The 27,295-nt window shown below is 46.4% G+C and overlaps 2 protein-coding genes across 2 annotated transcripts in view; both read right to left on the bottom strand.

Annotated features, from left to right (window-relative positions):
- Positions 1 to 5,830: 5,830 nt before the first annotated feature.
- On the bottom strand, positions 5,831 to 7,594 carry Ccin (calicin). Its single transcript, XM_004658327.3, has one exon. The coding sequence runs from the start codon at positions 7,592 to 7,594 to the stop codon at positions 5,831 to 5,833; it is 1,764 nt and encodes a 587-aa protein (XP_004658384.2).
- An 11,257-nt stretch (positions 7,595 to 18,851) lies between these two features.
- Glipr2 (GLI pathogenesis related 2) overlaps positions 18,852 to 27,295 on the bottom strand; it is a 28,228-nt gene continuing 19,784 nt past the window's right edge. Inside the window, exon 5 of the mRNA XM_045142392.1 lies at positions 18,852 to 20,320. Within this exon, the coding sequence (XP_044998327.1) occupies positions 20,160 to 20,320 (161 nt within the window). The 3' untranslated portion in view covers positions 18,852 to 20,159. The remainder of the gene's footprint in view (positions 20,321 to 27,295) is intronic.

Raw genomic sequence — 27,295 nt, 5'->3', positions numbered from 1 at the left:
AGGAAGCCCTGGGTTCTTTCCCCAGCAGCACATACACAAGCGGGAGCGGCATAGGCCTGTAGTCCCAGCACTCACCCACTGCTGTGGGAGCAGGAGGATCAAGAGCTCCGGGCTCGGGGGCTGGAGAGATGGCTCAGTGGTTAAGGTGCTTGCCTACAAAGCCCAAGGACCCAGGTTTGACTCCCCAGAACCTACATAAGCCAGATGCATAAGGCGATGCAGGCATCCGGAGTTCGTTGGCAGCGGCTAGAGACCCCGGCATGCCCGGTCTCTCTGTCTCATAATGAATAAATAAATAAATATAAAAAGAATGCCAGGCTAGATGCACAAAGTGACTCATAGGTCTGGAGTTCATTTGCAGTGGCTAGAGGCCCTGGTGTGCCCGTTCTCTCGCTCAAATAAATAAAAATAAAATAAAAGATGAAAGAAAGAGTTCCAGGCTAGCCTGGAATGCATAAATGAGTTTAAGGCCATAGTGGGGTATATGAGTCTCTGTCTCATTACACACAAGGATTACGAGGGCTATAGCTAACTAGCAATGTGCTCACCCTGCATTTGGGAGGCCCTGTTCGTCACCTAGTAAGAGACTCCCTTACTGAAATGATGACTTTCCATTCCCTGATTCTGAGTCATGTTATCACAGGGGTTTTTTGTTTGTTTTGGTTTTTCAAGGTAGGGTCTCATTCTTTCTAGCCCAGGCACACCTGGAATTCACTATGTCGTCTCAGGGTGGCCTCAAACTCATGGCAATCTTCCTACCTCTGCCTCCCCAGTGCTGGGATTAAAGGCATGTGGCACATGTTAACATTGTTTTGTGCTTATAAATTCGTCCTCTGCACTCAGAAGGCTGAGGCAGGAGGATTGAGTGTAAGGCCAGCTTGGGCTTTATAGCTTCGAACAAACACCCTCTTCCTTGAGTAGTACTGTCTCTGACAGCAGTTGAGCATGGAAGAATCAAGATTATGTAATAACTGCCATCAAATCAGCCCAAGAACAGACACTCTTCACCACTAACCATCAGGGGTGGCCCAGTGGCTAAGGCGCTTGCTTGCAAGCCTGCCAGCCCAAGTTCCATCCTCCCCAGATCCCCAGGTAAAGCTGGATGCAAAGTGGTGCAGGCATCTGTGATCCCAGCACACCATGGCAATGAGAAGTTGAACCAGGAGAATCCAGGAGCTCATGGGCCACTTGGTCTGGAGCACAAAGTGGCAAAACCAGAGACTCAGTCTCAAAGAAGGTGAAAGGAAAGGATGGACACTTGAAGACACTCTGTCCTCCACCTGTGCCTGGTGACATGCATGTGCATGCTCACGGGTGCGCGCGCACGCACACACACACACACACAATGAGATGCTACTATACAACTCTAGGGTAATTAGATTCCAAAAGACAAATGTGTTGATGAAGAAATGGTAAGATGAGAGCCCTCATGAATTGCTGGTATGAATGCAAAATGACTCAGTTGCTGTGGAAAGCAAGCCTATCTATCAGTTCCTTGAATGATTAAATATAGAATTACTAAATAATCTGCCCCTAGGTACATATCCAAGAGAAACGAAAAAAAATATTCCCATAAAATTTTGTTAGCCAGGCATGGTGGCACATGACTTTAATCAGCACTCAGGAGCAGGGATAGGAGGATTGCTGTGAGTCCAAGGCCACCCTGAAACTACATAGTGAATTCAAGGTCAGCCTGGGCTAGAGTGAGACCCTACCTTGAAAAACCAAGCAAAAAGCTCCCTCCCCCCAAAAAAGCCAACAGCTGAGGGGCTTTTCTTTACTTTCTTTCTTTCTTCTTTTTTTTGTTTTTGAGACACAATCTTATTATGTGCAATCCTGTTTCAGCCTCCAGAGTGCTGGGATAATAAATGTTAGACATGGGCTGGGGAGATGGATCAGTGGTTAAGGCACTTGCCTGCAAAGCCTAATGACCCAGGTTCATTTTCACAGTGTCCACATAAAGCAAGATGGGCAAGGTGGCACATGTGTCTGGAGTTCATTTTCAGTGGTTAGAGACCCTGGCGTGCCCATTCTCTCCCCCTTCTCCTTCTCTCTTTCTCTCTCATAAATAAATAAATAAATGCTTAAATACATAATAGATGTGAGACACCATGCCTGGCATGCAGGGCTTCTTTGGGGGATAATGACAATGTTCTAAAGTTGACTGTGATAATGATCACACAGCTCTGTGAATGACTACTAAAAGTAGTCTCAGGCCGGCCTGGAGCTCAAGGAGATCCTCTGCCTCCCAAGTGCTGAAATTAAAGGTGCGCGCCACCATGCCTGGCTTTGGTTTTTTGTTGTTTGTTTTTCGAGGTAGGGTTTCACTCTAGCCCAGACTGACCTGAAACTCACTATGTAGTCTCAGGGTGGCTTCAAACTCACAGTGATCCTCCTACCTCTGCCTCCCAAGTGCTGAGATTAAAGGAGTGCACCACCACACCCAGCTTGTTTTGACATTTTTATTATTTCATTCTAGGAGACAGATTCTCACCCATCCCAGGCTGCCCTTGCACTCACTATCAGCTGAGGATGACCTGGACTCCTGATTTCTTCTGCCCCCACTGAGTGATGGGATCACAGGGATGCATCACCACACCCCACAAGCTTCATTCTTCTGTCTCATTTATTTATTTTGGGTTTTTTCCCCCATTTTTTTGAGACGAGGTCTCCTTCAACAACCACATGGAAACTGAGACTCTCTATATAGCCCAGAATGGCCTTGAATTCATGGCTTTCCTCTTGTATTTCATCCTCTTGAGTGTGGTGGTTACAGGTGTGATCCACCATACCCAAATAAAACGTATGCTTTAAATGAGTAAACTGTATGGTATGTGGATTATTTCTTATAAAGCTTTAAAAAATATGTCAACTGCTGGGCATGGTGGCACATGCCTTTGACCCAGCACTCAGGAGCTCAGGAGACAGAGTAGGAGGATCATGGTGAGTTTGAGGTCAGCCTAGGACTATATAGTGAATTTCAGGTCAGACTAAAACAAAACGAAAAAAAAAAAAAAGTCAACATTCCACGCTACTGTTTCATTTCTAAACAACTTAATATGATCCAAAATACTCTATTTTTCAACACCAAACTTTACACCTTAACAGAAATGCTGAATAGGCAATACAGAAAAAGACAGGAAACGTTTTAAGTAACTGGTGTCTAGAAAAAAGGGGGCTTCTGGACACACAGTTTCCCCCTTATGCAGTATCCTGGGGCAATGCATCCTGGGACGTATTTGGAAAGGGCAAAGCTTATCATTTAAAAGTACTCCCAGCTGGGCATGGTGGCACATACTTTTAATCCCAGCACTTGGGAGCTGAGGTTAAGAGGATCGCTGTGAGTTCAAGGCCACCCTGAGACTACTCAGTGACTTCCAGGGCAGTCCTCTGGGATGCAGTAACACCCTACCTCGAAAAATATAAATAAAAGTACTCCTGGGGCTGGAGAGATGGCTTAGCCGTTAAGGTGCTTGCCTGCTAAGCCAAAGGACTCAGGTTCAATTCCCCAGGACCTACATAAGCCAGATGCACAAAGTGGCGCACGCACCTGGAGTTTGTTTACAGCAGCTGGAGGCCCTGGAGCACCCATTCTCTCATTCTCTCTCTCCCTCTCTCTCTCTTTCTGTCTCTTTCTCTTTCTGCCTTTCTCTCTGTCAAATAAATAAATAAAAATAAACATAAATTTTAAAAAATTACTCCTGGGGCTGGAGAGATGGCTCAATGGTGCTTGCTGCAAAAGTATGAGGACCTGAGTTTGGATCCCCAGAACCCATGTAAAACCGGGCAGAGTAGACTGAGTGACTATAATCCCAGCTTTCCTATGGTGAGATGGGAGGCAGAGACAGGAGAATCCCTAGAAGCTTGTAGGCCAGCTAGCCTGGTATACGCCGTGGGTAAAGGAGAGCCTGTCCCAAACAAGGCAGAGGCTGAGGATTGACACTCCCCATGAGTGCTACGGCACGCACATACACAAGCACACACTGTACACAAATAAACAAAAAGACACTAGATGAAGGCAGGAGGATCATGAGTCCAGTCCAACCTGGGCTACATTGTGAGTTTTAGGACAGCCTGGGCTATAAAGCAAGATCCTGTCTCTAAAAAACACAAAATTTGCCCCTGAATACATGGCAAGGAGTGCCCCAGGCATTTTGCATGCATTCGTTCATTTAAACTTCACATCTCCCTCTTCCTACCTCTCTCTTACAGAGAGGGAAGGGAAGGTGCAGAGATGTTCACTAACTCACCCAGGACCATCCAGTAAATGTCAGAACTGCTATTCAAACCAGGCCACCTGCTCCCAGGGTCCGTGCCTCTACTATACCATCCTGCCTTCCCTGTCATTTGTCTAATCCTCAAGCTTGCTCCTCTGCAGGCACAAGTTTCTTTCTTCTCTTTTTACCGACCTCCCTTCTACCTCCAGCCTTCTGACTTCACCTTCCAGGAGAGAGTTCTGGATGAACTCCGATTACTAGAAGCAACTGTAAATAATCCTCAGCTTCTTATCTGACTTTTTTTTTTATGAGAGAGAGAGAGAATTGGCACACCAGGGCCTCCAGCCACTGTAATCAAACTCCAGATACGTGCACCACCTAGTGCGACCTTGCACACTTGTGTCTCCTCGTGTCTGGCTGACGCGAAATCTGGAGAGTCAAACATGGGTCCTCAGGTTTTGCAGGCAAGTGCCTTAACTGCTGAGCCATCTCTCCAGCCCGGTCCTCAACTTCTTAACAATGAAACACAAACTACTATAACTACACAAACACAGCAAACTTGCTAACCCTGGGTACCCCATTCCTTGTTCTCCTGTCCCTAAGCCTATCTACCACACCATTTCTTCTTCCCTGACCCATGAGGCTATTCTCCTAGATCCGGGGTGGTCTTCTGCCTGCCTGAAAGACTTGAAGGGAATGAGTGTTGGGGAGGTAGAGGCATCACAGCTCTGAGCTCAGGTTTACTATCAGTCTAGCAGGTGACTACAGGGTGAGAGAATAGGTTTTCTAGACATCACCTGGGCCAGGCCTTGGGAGGTACTTTTAAAACCTCATCACCAAGGATTCTTTTTCCAGCATTAATTTCGGTACCTCCCGGCATGAAGTAACTGAATTTTTGCCTACTGGGAGCCAGTTTCTGGGAATGTTACTATCCCATACACCAGAGACTACATGCCAGCCTCTTTTGAATACCACCAGCGACACACTAGCCCTGGCCCTAGCCTAGAAGCTCCACCTTCAGGTCCAAGCATAGAGTGTAACATTAAAAAGGAACCAGGGGGCTGGAGAGATGGCGTAGCAGTTAAGCGCTTGCCTGTGAAGCCTAAGGACCCCTATTCGAGGCTTGTTTCCCTATGACCCATGTAAGCCAGATGCACAAGGTGGTGCATGCATCTAGAGTACATTTGCTGTGGCTGGAGACTGTGGTGTGCCCATTTTCTCTCTCTCTCTCTCTCTCTCTCTCTCTCTCTCTCTCTCTCGCTCTCAAATAAATAAACAAAAAAAAATTTTTTAAAAGAGGAACCAGGGCTGGAGAGATGGCTTAGAGGTTAAGATGCTTGTCTGCAAAGCCTAAGGACCCAGGTTCGAATCCCCATTGCCAACGTAAGCCAGATACACAAGGAGGCACACACATCTGGAGTTCGTTTGCAGTGGCTGGATGCCCAGATGTGCCCATTCTCTATATATATCTGCCTCTCTCTCTTATACATTCTCTCACAAAATGGATAAATAAAATTTTAAAAAAGGAACCAAAAGGCCACCTTCTTCTCTTTCTCTCTGTCATTAAATTGTGAATAATAATGCATTTACTTATTCTTCCACTTAAAAGTTGTCTAAACCCTTTGAAGAATCTTGCAAGGCAGCTTGGCTAAACAGCAGGCAGGACAGTCTAGTGCCTCTGGGGGCGCGGCCAAGGTCTTCCATTCACCTATCTTTTGGTCCAGCAAGTAGGCATTTGGATTGATGGTGTAGTCCTTTGTCTGGATGTCGTTGGCTGTGGTGACACCCCCACAGACAAACACTTTGTTGTCTCCGATGGAGCATATAGCGTGGGACACATCCAAGGGACAGCTGTTGGGCAAGAGAGGCACTGAGGTGGTGGACTTGTTGGCCTTTACCTTCTGTAAGTTGATCTCTACACTCTGGCGGTGGCTGTGCACGCAGAGGATGTCCTCGTGGAAAGAGAGCAGGGGCCGGTGGTTGAACTCAATGGGAAAGGTGATGCACTGGACCACGTCCCCCGTGTTGGTGTCAAAGCAGTCCACTACCCCGACCCGGGAGATGTAGCCCTTCACCAAGCATCGCCCAGTGACAATGTACATATTCCGATCACCCTTAGTGATCACGACCGTGCCGTCCATAGGGATGCTCATCTTTCCCGCCAGGCACCAGGTCTCTTTGCGCTCATCATAGCGATAGATATTGGAGACATACCGCCTTGGGGCAATGCTCCCACCCACTGAGTACACAGTCCCTCCACAGGTCACCATGGTGTGGAAGACGAGCCCAATGGGAAGGTCAGGCAACTTGGTCCAGGAATTGTCATCCAAGTCATACCGCCAGGCCGTCTTCAGGCCTGAAATTTGCTCCGTGGTGCCACCAGAGATGTAGATATAGCGGCCCGCAGCAGTGGCACTAAGTGCTGCTGCCCGGTAGGGCATCTCAGAGAGCTTCAACCACAGGTTCTCCTGGATGATATAGGCGAATACTCCGTCGTTGAACTTGCCCTGGGCCTTCTGGCCACCGAGGATGACCACGGAGTCCAGCAGAGCTCCCTTGCGCTGGTAGCTCAGCAGGCTGCACGGCCGCTCCTGCTTGCGGTCCATCAGGACGCTCTCAATCAGGGTTACGTGGGCTGAGCTGTTCTCCATGCCCATCAGCTTGTTGCTGGCGAACATGAGCATCTTGTTGGATACGGCATTGAGGTTGATGTAATTGAAGAACTTCTTGAAGTATTTTTCCCGTTCCTCCTTCCGGAAGTGTACCCAGTTGATGAGTGCGCTGAACGCCTGGTCCTCGTTGAGCACGTGGAGGTTCTCGTCGCGAAGCAGGCGGCCGAAGATGACAGGTGGGCAGCGCATGAAGTGCATGGAGCCCTCAGGACTAGCCCAGAAGTGGAAGTTGTCACGAATGCCAGCGTAGGCCAAGTCTGATACCTCTTTGAGCTCAAACAGCTCAGCCAGGAAGAGGTAGTGCAAGCAGTTGGCACGGCGAATGGACTTAATGAGAAACTCATTGCAGTGAATTCGGAGGCGCGGCGTGTTGAAATACTGAGAAGCCCGAAGCAGCTCCTCCACATTCTGCTCTGAGATCACCACCTTGCCGCTATAGAAATAGTCCAGGAGCTGGTCCACCGTGGCCGCACTCAGGTAGTTGGAGTCAATGGTGATGAAGAGCTCATCGGTGGTCTTCATGTCATGACTGGAGAAGAGGTTTTTCACCAGTGGAGAGACAGCAGCCAGCACGTTGCGATGTGCAAAGAAAACATGGTGGTCCACAGTCAGGGCCATGTCCCAGTACTCTTTGCGTTTTCTCTGTTTGTTCAAGTTCTGCAGCACAAAGCTGTTGTAGTTTTTCTCGGTGAATTCCAGTTTCATGGTGCTTCTTGCTGGTGGAGACCAAAAATCTGCAGCAGGGTACTGGTGAACAGACTTTTTTAGGCCTTTGGGATTCGGATTGATGGTTGTTTGTAGAGCAGCTTGACCAGAGAGGAGTAGGGTTGGGAGAGAGGATGATGTCATAGAATGGATGAGGTCATCATAATGCAGCTTGGCCCCCAGAGGCCTCTGTCAGAGACACAGTGCTTTTCTCTCCAAAGGCTCCAACCTGCTCAGACCATCAGGATCCTGTGGCCAGGACTTGGGAGGAAGATCAGCAGTGGGCTGCAAAGCCCACGTAGGATTTAGAAACCCCAGTTCAAGGCTTCTCAGGGAATGTCAGAGCTGCTTTGGGTGGGGCAGTGGGGAATGGGTGTATAATGGAGATAAAGGAAGATGAGGTGAAGAAGAGGTTATCAGATCATCCAGGAGGAGCCAGCCATTTTTTGGGGGGAGGATGACTGTAGTCCTGATAAGATAAGGGACTTGCCCAGTTGGAAGGAGAGCTGGCCCAGAACTCACGCTGTTTTGTAACTCAGTACTGTTTTTCCATCCTTTCCAGGAACCCCCCAGTGTCTAAGCTTTTCACAGTCTGATTCTCGGGCCTCAGCGTTTCTTTCTTCGCCAACGTTCCTGGGCATCTAAGAAGAAAAGTTGTCCTTCAGTGTCTGGCCTTTGTGGCCAGGACAGCATCCTTCGCAAGCCAGAGACGTAGACGCTGGAGCCAGCAGCCCCGTGGAGATGGGAGCGCCAGTAAATGGACTCTCCGTCCCTCATTTCAAAGTATCTAGTAAGAACGCTGGGAGGCTATGGCAGGGTGACTCGGACAAGCTGTCCAGGTCGCTAAGCCCGTTTCCTTTCTTTTGAGAAAGGAATAATAATAATAATAAATTAGGACTCGCTTTAAAAGCTCAAGTGAGAAAATCAACCAGAGAGTGGTAAGCTCGGGGCTGGGCAGTAGCAAACGTCCAAGAGATGCCAGCTGTTTCCTTAGTGACACTACCGCAGTTGGCGGTTGCCTGCGGCGGCCGCACGGCGGCGCTGCGGAGCCGTCTCCCGCCCCTTCTCCCTTGGGCGATGGAGGGGCGGACAGCGGGTAGCGGGGGGGGTGGGGGGTGTCAGAGTCCCGGTGTCCGCTGGGGAAGTGCTCCGTCCCTGCAAGCCGCTCCGGGTGGGGCTTCCAGTGTTCACCCGGCACTTCTGTGCAGCGCCTGCCTGGGCAAGGGTGGGAGATGGTCCCATGTCCCCCACGGTGGAACAGAGGAGCACATTGGTCCCATCCAGAGCAGACTCGGGGCGGGGGTGGGGGGGGGAGGGAGAGGATCCCAGGAAGGGCCTCCGGCATCCGGATGCTTGCATTGGCAAGATGGTGCTCGGAGGACCCGGCTCAGACCCTGGTCTCCGTTCTAGGTCCCAAAACCCACGGCAGACCTCTAGGCAGCCCCGTGTGGCCCCTCCCAGGGAGACAGTGCTGGCCTCACCGGGCCTTTCTCCACTTACCTCCTCACCCAGGCTTAGGTTTCATTCGTGCTCATCCTTTCACTCCACACCTTGCCCTTTCCTTTATTTGGGGACTTGTTAACTTTATTTTTAAAACAATTACACTTTAATGCTGGATTTATTTACCTTGATGGCTGGAAGAAATAGATACAATTTCCTGGGGCACCTATACCAGGCTCAGAACTTCTACCTTCCGCTTTGGAGAAGGTCTTAGGTTTCTGCCTATCTCCAAAGACTCTGGGTGTGGCTCTGCCCACGTCCCCCTGGCCCTTTCTCTCTCCTGGAGGATACTTACACGTCCGGTTTCTCCAGCTCCCATCACCTGAGCAGCAGCGGCTGCCTGGCTGGAAGAAGCTTCGTGGCCCTTGGCTCCCTTTGGCGTTCGGACTGGCAGACCTCACGTGGGGCAGCAGGTCTCAGGGCAACAGTGCAGACCTTTCTAGCCTCTAGGTAGAAACTCGGCTTGGGGGTGTCATGGGACCCCGAGAGTATCTGTCAGACCTAGACCTTCTGCTGACAAGTCCAGAGAAGAGGCTCGCTCAGGCTTGGCTTCGGGGATGTTTCCTTCCTTGCAAAGGAGCACGCAGCCTGGTTTGTGCTGTGCGCTTGCTAATGGTGGGGCTTCCCAACCTCTAGAAGTCTATTGAAATACTGCATGCTTGTAATCCCAGCTATGTGACAGGCTGAGATAAAAGGATCCCTTGAGTTCAGGAGTTCAAAGTCAGCCTGGGCAACACACGCACACATTGAGACCCTGTCTCAAAACAATTAGTGGGGTGTGGTGGCTCAGGTGTGTAACGTCAGCAGTCAGGAGGCTGAGGAAGGAAGATCAAGAATTGGGGCCAGAGTGAGACCTACCTTTCTTTTTAAAAATATTTTTATTTGAGCCTGGCGTGGTGGCGCATGCCTTTAATCCCAGCACTAGGGAGGCAGAGTAGGAGGATCATCGGAAGTTTGAGGTCACCCTGAGATTATACAGTGAATTCCACACCAGCCTGAGCTACACTGAGATCCCATCTCGAAAAACAACAACAACAACAAAAATTATTTATGTGCAAACAGAGAGAAAGAAGATAGAAAGAAGGGCATGCCAGGGCCTTCTGCCACTGCAAACAGACTCCAGATGTGTGCAACACTTTGTGCATCTGGCTTTAAGTGGGTCCTGGAAAATCAAACTCCTGTTGTTAGGCTTTGCAGGCAAGCACCTTAACTGCTGAGCTATCTCTCCAGTCCTGAGGCGTTATTTCAAAAAAGTTTTTAAAGAAAGGGGCTGGGCATGATGATGCAGGCCATTAATCCCAGCACTGGGGAGGCAGAGGTAGGAGGATCGCCATGAGTTTGAGGCCACCCTGAGACTATGTAGTGAATTCCAGGTCTCCCTGAGCTAGAGTGAGACCCTACCATGAAAACAAAAAGGTGGGGGTAGGGGAGGGCTGGACAGATGGTTCAGTAGTTAAAGGCACTTGCCTGCAAAGCCTGACGGCCTCAGTACCTATTTAAAGCCAGATGCACAAAGTGGCCCATGCCTCTGGAGTTTGTTTGCAGTGTGGCAAGAGGCTAGCTCTCCTCTCACACTCTTTTCAAATATTGTATTTTATTTCTAGAGAGAGAGCGAGAGAGGCAGATAGAGAATGTGCATGCAGGGCCTCGAGTCACTGCAAATGAACTTCAGAAACATGTTCCTCCTTGCGCGTGTGGCTTTATATGGGTACTGGGTGTTAGGTCAGGACAAAAAGTCACCAAGGAGAGCAAGGACAGCAGGAGGGCACCAGGTACCAGGGAGTGGGTCATCCACATTCCTCAAGGAACCAGCCAGCCATTGTCCCTTCCTTGCCTAGCAATGCCCCAGGTCTAGGTTTCTTTCCCCTTATTTCCCACCTGGTCATTTCTAGTCTGACACCCTATGGCTAATGTAAAGAACAAAGACTTTCCTTCTCTTCCTCACCTTCCTCCAACTGAAGAGCCTATAAAGCCCACTATCTATAACCCCAAGTGGACTGCTCCACTCTTGAGAGTCAGTCCTGGCAGCTCGTGTTTTTCACAAATAAAAGCTTCCATCTTTGCTTCAGAGTGGTCTCCGTGGTCTTGGCCACTCCTGACCTTACATGTGGTGCTCTGACTCAGATAAAAAGGCTTCTGATCACCCTTTTAGGCGGCCAGACCTCCTTTTCCCTGACTGGACCACTGAGCTGCCATTGGACCCTCTGAAGGCCTCGGAGCATCACTGCCTGACGCAGGCTCTCACTCCCACCACGATTCCATTGGCTGCATGGTTCTTTCCTCTCTCCTCTCCTCCCTTCTCAGTAAGTGGCCATAGGGTTTCAGCCCTCCTCCCCTGTGGAAATCCTGCCAGCAATTAGCTAGGCCCCAACCACAGGGATCCAGAAAGACGCACACCCCAAACCTCTAACTACCTTAACGAGCGCCTTTTGGTTCAGTTCTCTCCCTCCCTCCATTCCCCCCCTCCTGAGCTCGCATCTTCCACTGCCAGCCGCTTTCGCCATCGGGAGCACAGGTGCCCTCCTTGCCCACTAACGGGCTAAACAGCTGACAGTTGGGACCTGTACGGCCTCTGCCCACGTGGGAGGTGCAGACCCCGTTGACCCTAATGGGCCAGGGGGTCATATTGGTGTCCTGTGTAAACCCAGCTTAAGCTCTGGTTTCTTCCCCCATCTTTGTCTTGCTCTCTCTCTGTCTCCTCTCACCAGCCCTCCATGGGGAATAAAACCTCCAAACCAATTTCTACTGGCCCCCTAGCCTGTCTCCTTAAGAACTTAAAACCTCTACGACTCTTGGATGACATCAAACCTCATGGGCTAATCTTTCTCTGAAACTCTGGCCACAATATACACTGGACAATGGGTCCAAATGGCCTGAGAATGGTACTCTTGATTTCCAACTTTCCACTGATTTAAAAACTTCTGCCAACATACAGGCAAATGATCCAAAATACCCTACTTTCACGCTGCATGCGAGGCCTTCTCTGTGTTCTACCTGCTTTTCTTACCAGGTCCTTCTAGCCCTTCCCCCATAGTTCTCACCCTCGGCTTTTGACCCTGATGCCACAGAGGACCTCCCCCAACAGCTCCTCAGGCTCCTCCAGCTCCCTCAGCCTCTCCTGACACCCTGTCTGGTAACAAGGTTTGCTTGCAGTCTCTGGAGTTGTAAACAGAATACAAATTTAAAATGGGAATGCATAACTTCTGAATAAATGAATGAATATGTGAAGGGGAAATAGTTGTGTAGAATTTATATGAAAAGTGCACAGAATTTATATGAAAAATGATTACGTGTGTGTGTGTGTGTGTGTGTGTGTGTGTGTGTCTGACAGCCCTAAGGTTGCAGAATGATTTCTGTTCTGAGCAGCGCCGTTTCATTGTGGGGTGTTTTCCATCAAGCCCACTGTAGGAGACGGCATAGCCAATTTTTACTGTTGAGTGTCCTCCCCAGAAGGAACACTAAAAGTAATTAAGATCACAGAAAAAATACAAGATTCTCCTACTCTTAAACAGTTATAAAATGACAGGATCTGAAAGCATCCTACAGCCCTGAGGGAAGATTAAAACTCTCCCTGGAATTTAGGGAAAAAAAAACCCACAAAAACCAAAAATTATCTTTCTATGCTTCTATGGACCTACTAACAGACAATAGTCTCAAGATTTGTTTAAATTTGGAAGTACTCGATACTAAATTTGTAAAAAAAAAATTTCTAATGTTTAAATCTGCTTTCATATTCTTAAAAATGTGTTTCAGGAAACTTATAAGAAACAAAGTTCCGGGCTGGAGAGATGGTTTAGTGGTTAAGCACTTGCCTGTGAAGCCTAAGGACCTCAGTTTGAGGCTCGATTCCCCAGGTCCCATGTTAGCCAGATGCACGGGGGGGGGGGGGGGGGGGGGCGCACGCATCTGGAGTTCGTTTGCAGAGGCTGGAAGCCCTGGGGCGCCCATTCTCTCTCTCCCTCTATCTGTCTTTCTCTCTGTGTCTGTTGCTCTCAAATAAATTAAAAAAAAAAAAAGGAAAGAAAAGAAACAAAGTTCCGAAATCTATATGTTTATTCTGGGTAAATAGCATAAGTCAAACCTGATCTACTCTTTCTTTAAAAAAGTTATTTCAAAAGGCCTTTTGAGGGGGAAAAATGGTCATATTAAAAGTGTTATGGTAAGAACAATAAAAGTTTTTGTTGGTAGTTATGAGATGAACTGACTGAAAAAGATAAACTGGAGAGAAAACTTTGTATGTTGAATGTTAAGATGAAAAAGATTGTAACAGAGTGGTTACATGGATTGTAAGGTAAAAGTATGTAGATGAAGGTATGAGTAAGCTTAAACAGGTTAAAGACAAAACACTTAATCAGATTACAGACTTCTTAAGATATTATATGATTTAGCCTAGGGTTTACATCAGACTAACAAACTATGGCCCTGGCTGGTAGCAGGATGCTATGGTATTCAGGTTGTAAACTTAACTTTAACTCATTGATGTTAATCTGGTCATAATAATGGTCATGGAAGACTGAATTTAGAGTACCCAACCAAGTTAACTAGTTCCTCTATTTGTCAACCTTTTAACTAAATCTGAAGGTTAAAATTGACTGACTAATATTTAATTTTCTCCTAAAGTTATTATATCTAAAGCCCTGCCTCAGGAAAAAAAAATCTCATAAAGGAACTACTTACTCTTTTTTTCCCTATTTTTTAAGGTAAATAGACCACATTTAATACATTAAACAGTATTTATTTGCCACACACTTGAAAACTATTTACTTCATGGTGCACAGTAAAAAGAAATTCTAAATAAAGTTATGTTGTGATTTAAGATATAATTCCTAAATTGCTCCAACAATCAGTCTTAATACTTTAATTTTAAGTTGTCATTACTGAACAAGTTTACCAAAGTACTACAGACAGGAACTCTAGAGTTGGTTAAGGCTCAAATAGTTAAAGATTGTGTCATAAAACTTTTGTGTATGCCAAGAGATTAAAAATATTTCTTTTTGGCTCAGCAGTTAAAGGTGCTTATTTGCAAAGCCAGATGCATGGAGTGGAGCATACATTTGGAAATTCTTTGCAGTGGCAAGTGCACTGGCATGCCCATGCCCTCTTTTCCCATAAGACTTGTCTCCTTTAATTAGATCATGGCGGTTTAATCCAGTTCCTCTATTCTTTGGGTATGTTAAATATAGCTAAATTAACTTCAGGAACTAACTTATAGATTGATGGACATCTTATTTAGCTTTTAAAAGTACTAAGTCTCCTCATTAAAAACTATATGTATATATTATGTGAAGGTATCCCACCTCTGATGAACTTTAAAAATTATCTAATTTTTCGTGTCTTTAAAAATGTTACTATGTGGGCTGGAGAGATGGCTTAGCGGTTAAGCGCTTGCCCGTGAAGCCTAAGGACCCCTGTTCAAGGCTCAATTCCCCAGGACCCACATTAGCCAGATGCACAAGGGGGCGCACGCATCTGGAATTCATCTGCAGTGGCTGGAAGCCCTAGCGTGCCCATTCTCTCTCTCTGCCTCTTTCTCTGTCTGTCACTCTCAAATAAATAAATAAAAATAAACCAAAACAAATGTTACTATGTAATATAGAGTTCTTGTTTATTTTAAATTCTAACAACAGATCTTTTGTTCATAGTTTACTCTCTGTAGCCTCATGTGATTTAAATATGTAAACTCTACTTTTTGTTAATATCAGACTTTTCCAGATATCAGAATACTATAATTTGATTTATACAAAGCCCATGATGTTTGGCTATCATGCATCAACATGCCTGGAAAAAACGCTTTAACTTTAAGAAGGTTCTTGTCTTGTTCAAGCTGATTTTGCTGGATGATAATCACTGAGGTTATAATTTAAGTCTCATAAAAAGTGACTTATTACGATTTTTTTTTTTTTTTTTTTTGGTTTTACGAGGTAGGGTCTCACTTTAGCTCAGGCTGGCCTGGAATTCTCTATATAGTTTCAGGGTGGCCTCGAACTCACAGTGATCCTCCTACCTCTGCCTCCCGAGTGCTGGGATTAAAGGCGTGCACCACCACGCCCGGCTTCGATTTTTGTTCTTAGAAAAACTAAAAAAGCTCCCCATGTCTTAGAAAAAGCCACTGTATACAAACAATGTTAATAAAGTTTGTCTAAGTTTCATTTAACAGTCATAAATATTTCTTTAGTTAAGCCTTAAAATTGTTCAATGGTAGGGCTGGAGAGATGGCTTAGTGGTTAAGCGCTTGCCTGGGAAGCCTAAGGATCCCGGTTCAAGTCTCAATTCTCCAGGACCCACGTTAGCCAGATGCACAAGGGGGCGCATGCGTCTGGAGTTCGTTTGCAGTGGCTGGAAACCCTGGCATGCCCATTCTCTCTCTCTCTGTCTCTCTCTCTGCCTCTTTCTGTCTCTGTCACTTTCAAATAAATAAATAAACAAAAAAAAATTGTTCAATGGTAAAAGGTACTTATTTAAGAAATTGCTTTGTGTCTGTCATATTGTCTCTAATGCATGTTAAAATCAGGCTTGCTTAGCTCAACAATGGCCAAACTTTATTTTATTCTTATGTTATGTAAAATCAGTCTCAGTCAAGGTTTCACTTAATTGCCGGATTTCCAACATCTTTAGTTCACTGCTTATAGAAATATTGATACTTACGACATGTTTCCTCCCCTAATAAAAAATCTTAAATTGCTGTTCTACTTCCAGTTTGGGGGTTATTGGTATTTGCATTGGTATACAGACTAACCAAAGTTGTTTTCAAACACAGATGCCAAGTTTTTATACTGTCTTGTCTTCTTGGCATACAGTTTCTAGATTAAATAAATTACCTTAAAGTTACTGATAAAATAATTGATAAAAATATTGTTTTCAGGGCTACTAAAATGTTTTGCCTATACTTATAACTGACAGATACTTTAAAAATAAAACATGTATGCTTTCTATGTCCCAGATATAGCTTACACTGTCACTTGACAACTAAACTTAAATATTAATCCGAATGATTTTAAACTATTGTGTCATTCTCTAACCAAATCTGCTTTGCTAACCAGATCTGCTCTGCACCCTTTTTAACTAATCTCTTTTGCTAATCAGATATGTACAGTCTCTCTGAGTGAGTAATAACCATATGTAGAAGCCAAAATCAATTGGAAACATTGGAGTTAAGAGGATAATCAAGTTTTTGGTTGCTGCTCCCAGGTCAAAAGACCACAGGAGATGATGGGACACTTAAACTTCTAGCCTCTGGTAAGTTACCTGCCTTCTTGATCAGACAGGATGTGGAGACACAGAAATGAATTCCAAGTCAGCGTATCTGCAACAGCAGTCACATTGGAGGAAAATCAGTCCCCCAGGCTTCCCAAAAGAGGGAGGGCCACTTGGTCAGCACAGCCTTGACTTATCCTAGCAGATAAGAGTCATAGAACTCCTCACAGGTCCCTGAAAGGCTCTCCTACAGAGCCATTACTGACCTCCAAAGTATACAGCTAATTTGGACAGCCTACATGGTCTTAATCACCCAACAAAATAATATAACTACCATATAAACAATGAGTCAGACTAATAGGCTCCCCTGTCCGATGCTGATTTACAATACTAAACTCTAACATTAACTCATGCCTTCAGCCTCTGCCTGTCCCTGATTAACTTCACCTACCCTGACTCCAGCTCTTCCCACTTCCCCTAGCCAGAATCAGAGCTATTCCTCAGACCCCTCCTTCCTTAGCCCTTACCCTATCTCTCCCAGGGATAAGTACACTGCCACCCCAACAGACTCTCTCATACTTAAACTCTCTTGTGTTCCTACTCTTCCCCTGATCCCAAAATGCCCCTCTGCCTCCTCTTGCCCCAAGCCCTCTAGCTCTCATCTCTAAATGCTCATCCTCCCTTTACACCTGATGTCATAGCTGTTGACAGGAGTTACAAACTCCTTTATTCTCCTTTCTGTCTTCTCACAGGGTGCACAGAGCCCATCTCCCTCACCTTCTCTGTAACAGTGTCTGCCAGCGACTGCCCTGAAGCCAGCTCGATACAGGGATGGTATGAGAGAAGTCTCTGCTTCGCTCAGGATCAAGTCGTAACAACCAACGTGTTACACAGGCGCTATTGATCTCACCGCTCTGCCACCTCTAGCCACCAGGAAACTGCCTCCTCATCACCTGCCCTGAAGAGAGACCCATCAAGCATAAGAACTCATCACCCTTAGGGTCAACATAAAAATCTGTAACTCTTATCAACAAAAGGCTAGAATGTTAGGTCAGGACAAAATGCCCCAGGTCTACATTTCCTGCTCCCTTATCTCCCACCTGATCACTTCTGGTCTCACACCCTATGGCTAATATAAGAACAAAGGAGTTCCTTTCCTCACCTTCCCCCAACTGAAGAGCCCTATAAAGCCCACTGTCTGTAACCCCAAGTCCTGGCAGCTTGTGTTTTCCCTGAATAAAAGCTTCCATCTTTGCCTCAGAGTGGTCTCCGTGGTCTTGGCCACTCCTGAACCTTATACTGGGGAACTGAACACAGATCCTTAGGCTTTGCAGGTAAGCACCTTTAACTGCTGAGCCATCTCTCCAGCTCACTCTCAAAAACATTTTTTTAAAAGTTGGAGTGCCCACTTGCTCAGGCAGCTTGGCTTTCTGGCTTGTACTCAGTTCTGGAAAGCTTCTTCCTTAATCCCAACCAAGTGTGGAAACAGACTCTAGTCTACACAGGCTGGCTACATGCCAGCTTCTGCCTCCTGGCTATATGTGCATATTGCATATTGGTGTCCATAGGTGCCACCAGGAAGTTGATTGGCAGCTTTCCTGGTATGGGCAGAAAAGGATTTTCAGATATTTTCATTCTTCCCAGCCTCAACTTCCTGTCCAGCTCAGCATTTTGTATTCACTGGGATTTCCTAAGGAGGACACTCTGATATTCTAATCTTTGGGGATCCTCAGTTGGTATCGGTTTGTTGTGAATCCCTGAGCAGAATGAGAGTATGTTTCAAAGATGCACAGAACTGGCCTGGGACCAGGAAGCTCTGGAGGAGACAAACACTCTCTACCCCTCCTGTTCCTGTCTTTGTAGTACTAAGAACTGAACCTAAGGCCTCGCTCTTGTAGGCCAGCACCCTACCACTGAACTGTAAACCCAGCCTTCTTTTTGCTTCTTTTTTCTTTTTATTTTATTTATTTTTTTTTAATTTTTAAATTTTTATTAACATTTTCCATGATTATAAAAAAAAATATCCCATGGTAATTCCCTCCCTCCCCCCTGACACTTTCCCCTTTGAAATTCCATTCTCCATCATATTACCTCCCCATCTCAATCTTCTTTTTGCTTTTTGAGACAGGGTCTCACTAAGTTGCCCACACTGGTCTTGAACACACTCTGTAGAGCAGGCAGGTCTTGAACTTGTGATCCTCCTGCCTCAGCTTCCCAAATAGCTGGGATTGTGCCACACCTCTGTCTTACGTCACGGTCTTAACCATTCATACTTGGCTGCAGATAGCTTAAGTTTGCTGTGGCCCTGTTTCAAACTCACTGCATCCTTAGTTTTCCAGTTCCACTGCTAAATTCTCTCCTAGTTTAAATTCCTCGTCCATTGTCAGTCGAGGACTTGTTTGTCCTTGGACAGGTGTCTCTTGTAATCAGCTTGGGTTTCCAAACCTGGCTATTTAAGCAGAACAGTATGGGGGAGGGGAGTTGTTTAAGACTTAAGACAGGAATTCATTGTTCTCAAAGACCAGCACTAATCAGATTGGAGGAAGACATTACCCAAAAGAAAAATGGTTTTATTGTTTTATTAGTCAATATCCCTGGATGAAATGATGGGCACAACATGGGGCTGTGCCCACGGTGCGACAAAGACTTGGAAGCAGTTTCAAACACTGACTGGCTCAGACTCTGTCTTTAGGCCAACAGCCCCTGCCCTGGGTTCCTGCTGTGTTGATGGGTGGAGATGCCATGGTTTCAGGGACACTCAGCTGGGCATCTGGGTTGGTCCCTCCCATATGGACTTGATTAAACAGCGATTCATGGGAACTTGGTATAGTTTGAAGCAAAACACAGAACCAAATTAGCGTTTCTAAAATCCCTGTCTGGGACCCCTCCTTGAAGCATTTGGGCTTGTCACACATTCCAGGAGGGAGCAGCAGAGCAGCTGCAGCCACAGCTGCCAGGGCTGGGGAGTACCAGAGGCTGTGGGACTTCCTCCAGGGACCCCAGTGAGCTCAGCCTCACCCCAACACCACTGACATCATCGCCTAAGGCTTCTTGGCCCACAGCCCAGCCAGTGTAAGGAAGTCTCTCCTGGGGTCATCTAGCAGGGTGTGGGGGCAGGGGTGCATTCCAGCCTTCCAGAAACCAGGATGTAGTGAGCTCTGAAATGCAGATCGGTTTAAGGAAAAAGATGCACAGGGGATTAGAGGGGGCAGTGGTTGTGGTATTTGCTACTTAAAGGTTGAAAACTGCAAGGAAGCAAAGCTTCCCTCACCCCCACCCCTGCTTTTGTTCTTTGGCAATTCCATTAGAGAATCCCAGAAGATGCCCAATGACGTCATGCCTGAGAGCTGAGAAATTTCAATGATCCTGTGAAGCAGAGCCCGTGGCTGGCCCATGTTTCTGTTGCAAGTTTAGTGAAGGTTCAACAGCCCTCAATATCTACCAAAAATGGATTACAAGGCATGAAGGTCACAGAAAACGAACTTCACTTCTCAGTATCACAAATGTTTGGAATACACAAAGTCCAAGGATGGACATCAAAAGTAAGAAAGGTACAAAAGAAGTTTTGCTTAAGAAATAATTAAAAAATGTTAAAGTTGATCCCACCCAAATCTATAATTGTGGTCTAGGCAATCATCTGAAAACAGCTTCAGATGCTCGTGTCCTTAGCAAGAACGAGTGCACGCACAGCTGCTTATCCAAGTGTGTGCACAGGAGATGCTCTCCTACACACACACACACACACACACACACACACACACACACACACACGAGCATATATGCCCACAGGGACAGGCATGCAGGTGTTTGTTGTTCCAGGCACTTCATATAATGTCCTTAACACTCCCACCTTCCCATCACATTTGGCAAGTTACTTCTTTGGCGGCAGGACATTTTCTTCGAAGAAGCCCTGGTTGACAACGTTCCCTGCTGGGAAGTATCTGGCCACCACAAAGGAAGACCCATCACTTGTAGATGCCTTTCCTACTCCCATTTTCTTTGTGTTCTTCCACACCATGGCTGTGAAGTGCCCTGTAGGAACCAGGGAGAAAGCAAAGATGAGTCAACAGAATGTTAAAAGGACTACAAGGCATTCTTTTTTAAAATTTCTGACTATTTATTTATTTATTCACTCGACAGACAGAGAGTGTGAGAGAGAGGCAGATAAAGAATGAGCACGCCAGGGCCTCCAGCCGCTGCAAATGAACTCCAGATGCATGTGCCACCTTGTGCATCTGCCTTACGTGGGTGCTGGGAATTGAACTTGGGTCCTTAGGCTTCGCAGGCAAGCACCTTAACCACCAAACCATCTATCCAGCCCTGTATTCCTTTTTTTTTTAAGGACTTATTTATTTATTAGAGACAGAGAGAAGGAGAGAAAGAGAAAGATAGAGAATGGGCATGCTAGAATCTCCAGCCACCGCAAACAAACTCCAGATGCATTCACCACCATGTGCATCTGGCTCACATGGAACCTGCAGAATAGAATAGAACCTGAGTCCTTAGGCTTCGTAGGCATGTGCCTTAGCTGCTAAGCCATCTCTCCAGCCCCCAGTATTCATTAAGTGTGTGTGTGTGTATATATTTGCAAGCAGAGAGAGATAGAAGAGATAAAGGGGGCACACCAGGGCCTCCTGCCACTGCACACAAACTCCAGATGCATGCACTGCTTTGTGCATCTGGTTTTACATAGGTACTGGGAAACTGAACTTGGGTCATTAGATAGCCTTTGCAGGCAAGTGCTTTAACTGCACCTTAACTGCTAAGCCATCTCTCTCTCTCTCTCTTTTTTCTTCGAACTTTGTTTGCAAGCAGAGAGATAGAAGAGAGAACGGGCACGCAAGGGCCTCCAGCCGCTACAGACAAAGTCTAGATGCATGTGCCACTTTGTGCACCTGGCTTTACGTGGGTCCTGGAGAACTGAAGCCAAGTCATTAGGTTTTGCAGGCAAGCGCCTTAACCGCTGAACCATCTCTTCTGTCCGGTATTCTTAAGTCCCAAGGGCACTTGGTCAAGAGCCCAGGCAATGTGAGGGGTTCTTTCCAGGGCCCAGCAAGGGGTGGGAACAGGGGTACAAGCTCAGACCATGTGATGTTTGTTGACACAATCAGGAGGGACGGACAAGACCCAGTGACTGCTGGGTTTCCAAAGCAGGCCTTTTCTGTCACACAGAGCTCAGCCACGTCCACTTTCTGAAAACTCTCCCAGAATCCGTGACAAAGTGCAGTGGACTCAGCAACTGTGATGCCAGCTTACCTGGCACTCACCCTCGACCAGGCCCCCAAACTGCACTTGAACAAACCCATGGCGATCCTCCTACCTCTGCCTCCCCAGTGCTGGGATTAAAGGTGTGCACCACCACACTCATTCAAATGATCACCTTTCATCCTTATTTTATTTGACATCTCAGGAACATGTACTACAGTCAACTTCCCATCCTCAAAGCACTCCCCGCCCCCTTTGGGTCCCATGACGCCAGTCTCTTAGCATTTCTCTGCTCTCACTATTTCTTTATCCTCTTCAATCTTAGGCTGTCTTTACTTCTGGAAATTTCATCTTTCCCTGACTACCAGATGTTATTTCTCTAGCTCGGATCTCCACACTGTGTTCCAGACACAAACACTTAGCACACATTTCCACTTGGATGACTCATGAATGTAAGCTATCCAAACTTCCCCCTTGATTTTGGTCTCTCAGATTATTCCTCTCCCTACTTCCTACCCTCCCATCTTCACCAACAGGGCGTCTCTCTGTGCACACACTCCCGAGGGCAGGCCTGCATTCTTTCCTCTCTTGATATCTCCCACAACACCTTTCACTCTTCTGAGGAATTCAGCTCTAAAATAGATCTTAAGGGCTGGAGGGATGGTTTAGCGTTTATCACATTTGCCTGCAAAGCCAAAGGACCCAGGTTCGATTCCCCAGGACCCACGTTAGCCAAATGCACAAGGGGGTGCACGGTTTTGGAGTTTGTTTGCAGTGGCTGGAGGTCCTGGCTTGCCTCATTCTCTCCGTCTCTCTCTCTCTTTCTCTGTCAAATAAATAGATAAATAAAAACAGTGGGACTTAAACTGAAGAAGGTTTGGGTTGCCTATGGTAAAATGGGTTAACTTAAAAACTTACTAAATAAATAAAATCGATCTTAAGGCCACCCATGGTGGCACATGCCTTTAATCCCAGCACTTGGGAGGCAGAGGTAGGAGGGTCACCATGAGTTCAAGGCCACCCTGAGACTACATAGTGAATTCCAGGTCAGCCTGGGCTAGAGTGAGATTCTATCTCAAAATACCAAAAAAAAAAAAAAAAAAAAAAAGCCACCCACAAAACAAAACAAAAAACTAAAATAGATCTTAAATCCAGTTGCTTTCATAGCCTTAGTTGCAACCATAAACTCTTTTCTCATGAACCACTGCGATAGTTGTCTTGGTCCACCTTGGTCCTCTCTACTTCATTTGTCACTTAAGTAGCCAGAGAGATCAGTCTAAGACAAAAGCCATAAGCCATAGCCATGTGCTTCCCCACGTAAAAACTTTCCACTCCCTTCCCTTGGCACCAAGCATGAAAGTCAATACTTTGGCATGTGGGTCTCCTTTCATTCCAGGACACACCAAGTTGTTTCCCACCAGGGAGCCCTTGTACACAACTGCCTGTGTGTGAAGTTTTTATTTTATTTTTTCCAACTTTTAAAACAAGTACTGAGAGCCAGGCATGGTGGCTCATATCTTTAACCCCAGCACTCGGGAGGCAGAAGTAGGAGGGTTGCTGTGAGTGTGAGGCCACCCTGAGACTACATACTGAATTCCAGGTCTGCCTGAGCTAGAGCAAAACCCTACCTTGAACCCCCACAAAAAAATACGGGGGGGCTGGAGAGATGGTTTACAGATCAAGGTGCTTGCTTGTAAAGCCTAAGGACCCAGGTTTGATTCCCCAGTACTCATGTAAGCCAGATTCACAAGGTGGCACACATATGTCTGGAGTTTGCAGTGTGGAGGCCCTGGCATGCCCATTCTCCCTCTCCACCACCCCCTCTCTCTAAGAAAGAAAAAAAAGTACTGGAAGCTGGAGAGATGACTGAGCAGTTAAGGCACTTGCCTGAGAAGCCTAAGGACCCAGGTTCAACTCCTCAGAACCTATGTAAGCCAGATTCACACGGTGGTGCATGAGTCTGGAGTTCATTTGCGGTGACTAGAGGAGCTGGTGTACCCACTCTCTCTCTCTCAAGTAAATAAAATAAAATAAAATAAAATTTTAAAAAAGGATTGGGAATCAAACTTGGGGCCTCAAGCATGCCAGAAAAGCGCTCTGCCACTGAGCTATAACCCAGCTCGTGTTGTGGTCTTCTGCTCCTTATCCCTTAGGCCTCAGGCTAAATGCCACTTTTTTTTTTTTCCAAATAAGCCTTTCATAATCATCTTTTTTTGTTTGTTTGCTTGTTTTGTTTTTCAAGTTAAGGTTTCACTCTAGCTCAGGCTGACATAGAATTCACTATGTAGTCTCAGGCCAGCCTAGAACTCACGGCGATCCTCTTACCTCTGCCCCCCGAGTGCTGGGATTAAAGGTGTGTGCCACCATGCCTAGCTAAACATTTTTTTTTATTTACCAAATACTTCCCTCCCAAGATACTTTTCATACCCTGTTTTCTCCCTTTTCCAATCTGACCACTTGCCATGATACATTTTTATTTGAGATATTGGCTTTTTTACCAGGTTATGAGTCACACATAGGTTTTAAAAATGTCTTTTTTTTTTTAATTAGCTATACCAAAGTATACCTAATAACCAAACATGATAGGTCAAAGGAAAAGTGTAAAATAAACTCTTGCTGGATGAATGGGTGGATGGAATAAATGCATCAAAGTAATTGAAAGAACCATTGACATTCAGTTCTGCCTTAATTATACAGATCTATGTTTTGAGTTCCGAGGCCTGAGTGAGTTATAACCTACTCTGAGCCTCCCAGCCCAGCTCTTTTTCAAGCTCCCACACCACCCTGCAGACACTTACAGGCCTTGCGAAGAGTTTCTTAGCACAAATCTTCACTTTGCAGGCTGCATTACCTTTACCATGATGCCTTTCGGGGCTACGTGAGAGCTGGGCTTCCAACTCTCCTCTCCTTTGGGACCAAAGGGTTGGTGCTGTGATGAACTCCTTGGTCAATGATAACATATTCTCATTTCTTGAAAGGGTCAGGCAGGTGTTTGTCCCTCTCATCTTTAGTGCTTTACATTCACAGAGATCAGTGAGGTGTTTACTTCTATGTCTTGAGACTGTTCATTTGCTAAAGCAGCCCCAAGGAAATGATCTTAGTTCTTCCTAAATATATGGTTTGTAATTGGCTTCATATGTTTATTGATCGTCATATCCTGAGACACAGGTATGTTGGTCATCAGAAGACTGTCCCAAGGGCTATAGCTCAGCATAAAGCCCTGGGTTTGGTCCTGAGTACTTAAAAAAGCTGCCCAGGCTTTAATGAGCTACATGTTTTCTCCTCACAACTTGGTGTATCAAGGAATGAAAAGGAGGACACCATGCTATTACAGTCAGGTTCACATTGATGGCAGAAATCACCCAACCAAGAGCAGCTTGTAGGTGGGGGTAGGGTTTATTTTGGCTTATGGGCTTGAGGGGAAGCTCCATGATGGCAGGGGAAACAATGGCATGAGCAGAGCATGGACATCACCCCCTGGCCAACATCAGGTGGACAACAGGAACAGGACAGTGTGCCAAATACTGGCATGGGGAAACTGGCTATAACACCCATAAGCTTGCCCCCCAAAATACACTGCCCCCAGGAGGCGTTAATTCCCAAGTGTCCATCAGCTCTAGCATTCAGAACACCTAAGTTTATGGAGGACACCTGAATCAAACCACCACCCATGCCAACATATTAACTTTCATTCTAGGTATAACTGGAAGTGAATGAAGGATTTTCACTTGGGGAAATTAATGGCTATGAAATATCTTAGAGTGATCTCTCTGGCTGCTTAAGCTACAAATGAATTAGAGAGTTCCGAGATCCACTGATCCCTAAGCTTGGATTGAAACTCTGGTTTTCTGCTCTGAAGCCCTCCTTGCTTGATCACCCCTGTCATTCATTCTGCTGCCAACCACAGCTCCTGGCACTGGGTAGCTCTGCCAGGCATTCCCGCTTCTCTGGCTGCTTCTCGGCCAGGCTCAAGTCATTTCTTGCACAGCCTCCACTCAAGAGAGCACAGGCTTCGGCCACAGCCCGGCCCTCTCTCGGCTTCCCACAGAAGGAAGAAGCTACGGTCTATCCCCGGCTGCCAAAGCAAGCGAACGGACCCGAAGTGCACACGAGACAGGGCAGCTCTCTCCATAGGGAAAACCCTGAGCAATCTTTCCTCTCACTGGGGAGGGTTCCGTCTGCACAGAGATCATTTCATTAAAGGTATTTAGAGATGAATTAAAGGGTACAACTTCCTTAGCAACCACCCATTACACACTGTTGTTTGTTTTTAACTCTAACTACTAACAATAGTTCTTTTTTTTTTTTTCTGTCTCCTTCATTCTTGCACCTCCCCAAAGGGATCACATCCTCTTTATTGCTATGGACTAAACGTCCCAGAATATGGTTTTGAAAAAAAAAAAAGACAGAACACTGGGGGGATGCTCAGCGGTTATAAGTGCTTCCTTGCAAAGCCTGATGGTCCAGGTTTGATTCTTTCATTCTAGGTATAACTACCACGAAAATCCAGATGCACAAAGGGGTACATGCATAATGGTGCACCTATTCTCTCGCTCCGTGCAACTAAATAAAAAATAATGTTTTTTTTTCAGGGTAAGGCTTCACTCTGGCCCAGGCTGACCTGGAACTCACTATGTAGTCTCAGGTTGGCCTTGAACTCACAGCGATCTTCCAACCTCTGCCTCCTAGGTGCTGGGATTAAAGGCGTGCGACACCAATGCCTGACCTTAAAAATGTTTCCTTTCTTTCTTTCTTTTTTCAAAGTAGGATCTTGCTCTAGGCCAGGCCAATCTGGAATTTACTATTTAGTCTCAAGCTGGCCTCAAATGCACAGCAATCCTCCTACCTTGCCCTCCCAAGAGCTAGGATTAAAAGTGTGCACCACCATGCCTGGCTAAAAAATTTTTAAGAGAAAAAAAGACATTGACTAAATTACAGAATATCCTTGCAAAGGAATAGCGTACAAAGGTAAGAAAGGGTGAGAAACTGTCTCGGTATTGATAGAGAACAATCTCTAACATGTGCAAGACAGACCCTATACTCTGACAGCAGAGGGCAGAGACGGGACACAGAGCATGCTCATGTACGCACTGGCCGATGCTCAGGGCTTCCACTGCCTTCGAATAAATTTGGTCCCCACTCAGAATACACAAATGGCTTATTTTAGATGGAATACGGCAAAGTCTAGGGAATGCCTGTCACCGCACAACACACAGCACGAACCAGCGTGTGATTCCCACGAACTGGACTGGAGAGGGCTGTGGGAATACTCTGTATACGCTATGGGGTCTTCCAAAGGCTCTTTCACCTACATGAACCCGGGTCAGGGCACCCCTGAACTGTGCTGCAGCAGGAAGCTGGGGACTGAGAGTCTGGGGGAGGTTGGGCAGGATGGCCAGGGAATCTTCAAGGGTCTCAGAAGTCCCAATTACCCCACTCCTGTCCTAGACTCGGATGTCATTTGTTCCCAAATGTCCACCGGACCTGGAATGGCACAGTGCTAATTCTCTGGGGTTTTCTCCTTTAGGGGTGGGAGTCAAGCCCCAGTCCTAGGTCTGATTCTTACGAGATCCCTGCCTCGGAGCAGAGGCCACGACGAGGCATCAGATAAAGGACAGAAGACATTTGAGGAAAGCCTCGTCGTGGCCTCTGTAAGCCTCAGATTCTTCCTGTGCAAACCGGGCAGAATAAAACCCTCCTATCAAACAGCATTAGGGCTGGGGGATGGGGGTGCAGAAAAACCTCATAGCATCAAGCGACAAGATCTTGTCCAGTTGCTCAAGGTTAGAGCAGTTCCCGAAG

Source organism: Jaculus jaculus, chromosome 1 (assembly GCF_020740685.1).
Source record: "Jaculus jaculus isolate mJacJac1 chromosome 1, mJacJac1.mat.Y.cur, whole genome shotgun sequence".
Classification (NCBI taxonomy): domain Eukaryota; kingdom Metazoa; phylum Chordata; class Mammalia; order Rodentia; family Dipodidae; genus Jaculus; species Jaculus jaculus.
This window is presented reverse-complemented; position numbering and strand designations above follow the sequence as displayed.

Coding starts and splice junctions, on each gene's coding strand:
- Ccin (XM_004658327.3), bottom strand. CDS start 7,594: ATGAAACTGGAATTCACCGAGAAAAACTACAACAGCTTTGTGCTGCAG.